Source organism: Dermacentor variabilis, chromosome 9 (genome assembly GCF_050947875.1).
Source record: "Dermacentor variabilis isolate Ectoservices chromosome 9, ASM5094787v1, whole genome shotgun sequence".
In the NCBI taxonomy this organism is placed as follows: domain Eukaryota; kingdom Metazoa; phylum Arthropoda; class Arachnida; order Ixodida; family Ixodidae; genus Dermacentor; species Dermacentor variabilis.
Window position 1 is genome coordinate 56,978,590 of NC_134576.1, and position 6,731 is coordinate 56,985,320.

Sequence of the window (6,731 nt, forward strand, 5' to 3'; positions counted from 1 at the left end):
CTGAGGAAATTGAATAATAACAGGTGGGCAGCTAAGGTATTTAAATACCTATACAGAAAGAGCGTTGACTCACAATGGTGGAAAAGAACTACGAAGCTAGCCAGTAAGTATGCCAGACACGAGAACGGAGAAAGACGGAGCACTAAACGACAGGTTAAAAACGCGGAAGATAAAAATTGGATAAATTGAATCCAAAAGAAGCGTAGTGTTGAAATATATATCATTATGGGAAAGTGTAGATCAGGAAGAAAGAGTTTTATGATAACTCAAGAGGCGGTGCTCTACTCTTTGAAGCTAGGTCAGGATGTCTTAGAACACGGAGCTATAAAAAGAAATTTAACGAATAAGAAGACACATGTACTGTGTGTGGTAAATCTGTAGAAACAATAGAACACGTCATAGTAAAATGTGATGGTATCTATCCCAATGTCGATGCGGGCACAGTCACGCTTCCTGAGGCCTTAGGGTTCAGAGGTAACAGTAGTCATGTAAATAAATATGAGGTGGAAATTAGCAAAGAGCAATTGGATGATTGGTGGCTAAAAAGCAGAGAGGTGACATAAGTTCAAAAGTGTAGGAAGATGTATTTAAAGAAAATCGCGAATTTTAATAATTTACAACACAGTTAAACAAAAATAAAAAGCTGAGCATGGTGGCAATTATCATCACCTTGTTTCAAAGGAGACGCTCCTAGCTTCCATCCATCCATCCATCCAGTAACACTGAGAGGAATCTGTTATTTTTGAAGTTTGGGGGTATAATAAATTTAATGCTGTGCCACCATATCTCGGATTCAGGAATTGACGACCGAAACGCTAGACTACGTCGCAAGAAGCTACATCGATCACGCTAGACGACATCACTCAGACGAGCACAGTGCACAGCACTGCTACGCACTTAGCACGACGAAGAATTGATTAGTAGTAGCGCGATTATGATTTGACCATCACGTGCCCCAGTACAACATAAAGAGGAAAACGTGTGCTTAAAACTGACAAGAATTCCATGCAGCTAGAAGACCACTGGGGAATAATCAGCCTTATCTAATCGTGAATGCTGCGGAACGTGAATAGGGAGAATTAAACTTTTCCCACGTTATCACCTGGCACGTCACCACCGTCAGCCACCACGTGGGATACCAAAATAAAATTCCCCAGTTCACTAGAGTAATCAACATTAAAGCGTGGTTTTTAATGAGAATCGGTAAAGGGGACCGATAACGAAATAGGATCAGCATACGATCCAGCCAATGTTCCTTTAAAATAGCAATCACAAGCGGCTTACGTACGCGAAATAGCGTTGCCAGCCTAAGGTTTAGCATGCTGCTTCTAAAGTTCTGTATATTTTGCTTACGTTGCACGGCAGATGCCCAAGCGGCACTTGCGTGGCCTTACATGCTAGCTGGTTGAATATTCGAACATTCAAGCAAATTTTCTTAGTTCACTTTCAAGAAAATAAAACATTCACTTTCATTTGCACATTCTTCCCAGTCGACAATCCATGTCGGATTGGTAGTCTGACTGTAGCTGGAGATCCACTCGTACGCGTCTTCGGCCGTGCAGAGGTGAACACGGAGTCACTTGACGCTCGCTCGGCAGTTCGAACAAGCATCCAGCTCGCACGTGAATGTCCTGGTGCCCGCCATGCCAGTCGGAACCATAATAATAATAATAATAATAATAATAATAATAATAATAATAATAATAATAATAATAATAATAATAATAATAATAATAATAATAATAATTATCAGCCTGGTTACGCCCAAAGCAGGGAAAAGGCGTCTCCCATAATTCTCCAACTACCCCGGTTTTGTACTAATTGTGGCCTTGTTGTCCCTGCAAACTTCTTAATCTCATACCCCCACCCAACCTTCTGACGCCCTCTGCTACGCTTCCCTTCTCTTGGAAACCATTCCGTAACTCTTAATGACCATCGGTTATCTTCCCTCCTCATCACGTGTCCTGCCCATGCCCATTTCTTTTTCTTTATTTCAACTAAGATATCGTTAACTCGCGTTTCATCCCTCACCCAATCTGCTCTTTTCTTATACCTTAACGTTACACCTACCATTCTTCTTTCCATAGCTCGTTGCGTCGTCCTCAATTTAAGTAGAACCATTTTCGTAAGCGTAGAGGTTTCTGCCCCGTACGTGAGTACTGGTAAGACACAGCTGTTATAAACTTTTCTCTTGAGGGATAATGGCAACCTGCTGTTCGTGATCCGAGAATACCTGCCAAACGCACCCCAGCCCATTCTTTTTCTTCTGATTATTTCAGTCTCATGATCAGGATCTGCAGTCACTACCTGTCCTAAGTAGATGTATTCCCTTACCACTTCCAGTGCCTCACTACTTATCGTAAACTGCTGTTCACTTCCGAGACTGTTAAACATTACTTTAGTTTTCTGCAGATTAAATTTTAGACCCACCCTTCGGCTTTGCCTCTACAGGTCACTGAGCAGGCATTGTAGTTGGTCCCGTGAGTGACTAAGCAAGGCAATATCATCAGCGAATCGCAAGTTACTAAGGTATTCTCCATTAACTCTTATCCCCTATTCCTACCAATCCAAGTCTCTGAATACCTCCTGTAAACGCGCTGTGAATAGCATTGGAGAGATCGTATCTCCCTTCCTGACGCCTTTCTTTATTGCGATTTTGTTGTTTTCTTTCTGGAGGACTACTGTGGCTGTGGAGCCGCTGTAGATATTTTTCAGTATTTTTACATACGGCTCGTCTACACCATGATTCCGCAATGCCTCCATGACTGCTGAGGTTTCGACTGAATCAAAAGCTTTCTCGTAATCAATGAAAGCTATATTTAATGGTTGGTTATATCCCGCACATTTCTCTATCGCCAGATTGATAGTGTGAATATGATCTATTGTTGAGTAGCCTTTACGGAATCCTGCCTGGTCCTTTTGTTGACGGAAGTCTAATGTGTTCCTGATTCTATTCGCAATTACCTTAGTAAATACTTTGTAGGCAACGGACAGTAAGCTGATCGGTCTATAGTTTTTCAAGTCTTTGGCGTCCCCTTTCTTATGGATTAGGATTATGTTAGCGTTTTTCCAAGATTCTGGTACGCTTGAAATCATGAGGCATTGCGAATACAGGGTGGCCAGTTTCTCTAGAACAATCTGCCCACCATCCTTCAACAAATCTGCTGTTACCTGATCCTCCCCAGCTACGTTCCCCCTTTGCATAGCTCCCAAGGCTTTCTTTACTTCTTCCGGTGTTACCTGTGGGATTGCGAATTTTTTTAGACTATTCTCTCTTCCATTATCGTCATGGGTGCCACTGGTACTGTATAAATCTCTATAGAACTCCTCACCCACTTGAACTAGCTCATCCATATTAGTAATGATATTGCCGGCTTTGTCTCTTAACGCATAGATCTGATTCTTACCAATTCCTGGCTTCATCTTCCCTGCTTTTAGGCTTCCTCCGTTGCTGAGAGCATGTTCAATTCTATCCATACTATACTTTCTTATGTCAGCTGTCTTACGCTTGTTAACTTCGAAAGTTCTGCCAGTGATATTCTAGCTGTAAGGTTAGAGGCTTTCATACATTGGCGTTTCTTGATCAGATCTTTCGTATCCTGCGATAGCTTACTGATATCCTGTCTAACGGAGTAACCACCGACTTCTATTGCACACTCCTTAATGATGCCCACAAGATTGTCGTTCATTGCTTCAACACTAAGGTCCTCTTCCTGAGTTAAAGCCGAATACCTGCTCTGTAGCTTGATCTGGAATTCCACTATTTTCCCTCTTAACGCTAACTCATTGATCGGTTTCTTATGTAGAAGTTTCTTCCGTTCCCTCCTCAGGTTTAGGCTAATTCAAGTTCTTACCATCATATGGTCACTGCAGCGCACCTTGCTGAGCGCGTCCACATCTTGTATGATGCCAGGGTTAGCGCAGAGTGTGAAGTATACTTCATTTCTAGTCTCACCATTCGGGCTCCTCCACTTTCGACTATCCCGCTGGCGGAAGAAAGTATTCAGTATCCGCATATTATTCTGTTCCGCAAACTCTACTAATAATTCTCTCCTGCTATTCCTAGTGCCTTTGCCATATTCCCCCACTGACTTGTCTCCAGCCTGCTTCTTGCCTACACCCTGGCATTGAAGTCGCCCATCAGTATAGTGTATTTTGTTTTGACTTTACCCATCGCCGATTCCACGTCTTCATAGAAGCTTCCGACTTCCTGGTCATCATGACTGGATGTAGGGGCGTAGACCTGTACAACCTTCATTTTGTACATCTTATTAAGTTTCACAACAAGACCTGCCACCCTCTCGTTAATGCTATAGAATTCTTGTATGTTACCAGCTATATTCTTATTAATCGGGAATCCGACACCTTGTTCTCGTCTCTCCGCTAAGCCCTGGTAGCACAGGACGTGCCCGCTTTTTTTGTACTGTATATGCTTCTTTTGGCCTCCTAACTTCACTGAGCCCTATTATATCTTATTTGCTGCCCTGTAATTCCTCTAATAACACTGCTAGACTCGCCGCACTAGATAACGTTGTTGCGTTATACGTTGCCAGGTTCGTACTCCAATGGCGGCCTGTCCGGAGCCAGGGATTCCCTATCACCCTGGCTCCGGACAGGCTGCCATTGGAATATTGGCTTGATTGTTGTACTATTATAGGAGGTGGTGGAAGTACTGCACCGTGGTGAATCCTCCTCTGGTGAGGGAGTGCGTTACCGGTTCTGATTACCGGGATCAGGCCACACTCCAGGCCTGTTTCTGCAATTTTATCAACACGCGGATTTTTTTAATCCGGTGGAAAATTGCGCGGCACCGGGATTCGAACCACGGACCTCTTGCACGCGAGGCGGGCGTTCTACCTCTACGCCACCGCTGCCAGTCGAACCATTGTTGGTCATAGAAATGAATAGATTTCTAATGCTTTCCACTAAAACACAAACAATGGGGAAACCACTTCTCGGTTCTGCAAGTATTATTGATCCACTAGCAGCGTGTAATAAACCGGTGACGCCGAAACAGGGCATCCAGCATCCGCACTCTCAAACAAAACGCGCGCGCGGGAAGCCGTCGGCGGAAACTGCGTGCGCACATCAGCAGCTTAATAGGGGGTTGGGGGCAGTTATTGGAAGAGCCACACAGGCACCACGTGACCTCATGGCAGTGCGCAAGGGCGGCCGGCGGGAGTTGCGCTGTACTCCTCGCCCTCCTTTTTTATCTCTGGCTGGTGGAATCATCTGTGGAAAGCAAAATACGCGTTACCGGTGCCAATTTTGCGATGACAGGTTCCTCGAGTACGAGTTATATGAGGTAGAGCCTTAGTCCAGGAAGGGCAAAAGAATCTTTTTTTCCAAAAGGAAAATTATTATTCATCACTTCAAAAAACAGAAAACAAGAGAACAATAAGGAGCCAAAAAATGGATAATAACAAAAGTACAATTCACCGCGTAAGCTCATGTAATTAGTTCATATCATTCGCGATCTGAAACAAAAAAAAATAACTCTGACTTCGGAAGTCTTATTTACTCGGGTAGCGATGCACGGACAGCAGTGACGGCCAGTGGCGATCGAGGGACACGGACGCACGGTAGATCCAACCCCGGACGTCGGAGTCCAAGGTCTGAGTACAAGGCTTAGGCTGTTGGAGTCCAAAGCAATCCAAGTGCGATCGCTGCAGCTGAGGGGCACCCGTGCTGGTTACTTCGCTCGAGGTTCTGCCCCAGCACCTCAGCCCCGTCATCTTCTGCTTCTGGTCGTCTCCAGGCAACCTCCGCTGTCCGAACACCGGCTCAGGATCAGGAGCAGGATCAGGATCAGGATCAACAGCAACAGCAGCAGGTACAGCCGGTGCAGCCGGAACAGCCGAGCCGTAAGTCGCGCTGATCTCTGCAGGAACGGCTAGGTCTTCCTGGTTCTGTCGACGCTCTCGCGTTTGGGTTTGGACCCCGCTAACGCCGACCTCGACACAAGGGATCTTCGAGCCCCGTTCTCGAGCAATCTCTTCTCCCCGCATTGCACTCTATCCTCCTTCTCTCGTATTGTTCCTCGGCCCGCTGGTTTCGTGTCGCCTCCAGATTGGGTGATGCTCTTTCTCACTCATCCGATAGCTTATTTGCGGGCCATTCGAGGGTATTCGGAGCTGCCGTTGTTCCGCAGGGTTTTGTTACCGCATTTATCAACAGTCGTCCGCAAACGCTTTCTATTCACTCATTACAGTGACAAAACCACGATTTGATAATGAGGCACGCCGTATTAGAGGACTCCGGACACATTTCGGCCCCCTCGGTTCATTTACCTTTCACCAAATGCGAAGCACACGGGCGCTTCTGCAGTTCGTCCCCATTGAAATCAGGTTGCAGCGGCCAGAATTTGATCTCGCCATCTATTGTTTAGCAGGCGACGCAGTAACTATTAAGACACCACGGCTGGTAGCTCAGATAGCCATTGTTGAATAATTCTGCACGATTTCTTTTGCAAATTAAAATATTTTCAGCCATAGTAGTTAAAGCAAAGATAAGTTTAGAAATGTTGGAGTTAAAAATGGTCTGCTTCACTAGACTATAGCCGACCTCCGTGACACCATCGCTGGACTCTCCGCCCTGTCAGTCGAGTCGTGCACCTACGCGACAAGCAGGTTACAGTAAATCAAATTTGGCAGTACAGCCCGTTTTGCAATTCGCCAATACGACAGTCTTATTCCCTTTTATCTACCCGCTTGAGGGACGTAAAGGCTCCA

General features: G+C 45.3%; 1 protein-coding gene across 1 annotated transcript in view; it reads right to left on the reverse strand.

Annotated features, from left to right (window-relative positions):
• The window catches only part of LOC142558363 (L-lactate oxidase-like), a 47,894-nt gene extending 41,886 nt beyond the window's left edge, over window positions 1-6,008 (reverse strand). The window contains exon 1 of the mRNA XM_075670507.1: window positions 5,722-6,008. Within this exon, the coding sequence (XP_075526622.1) occupies window positions 5,722-6,008 (287 nt within the window). The remainder of the gene's footprint in view (window positions 1-5,721) is intronic.
• Window positions 6,009-6,731: the final 723 nt, after the last annotated feature.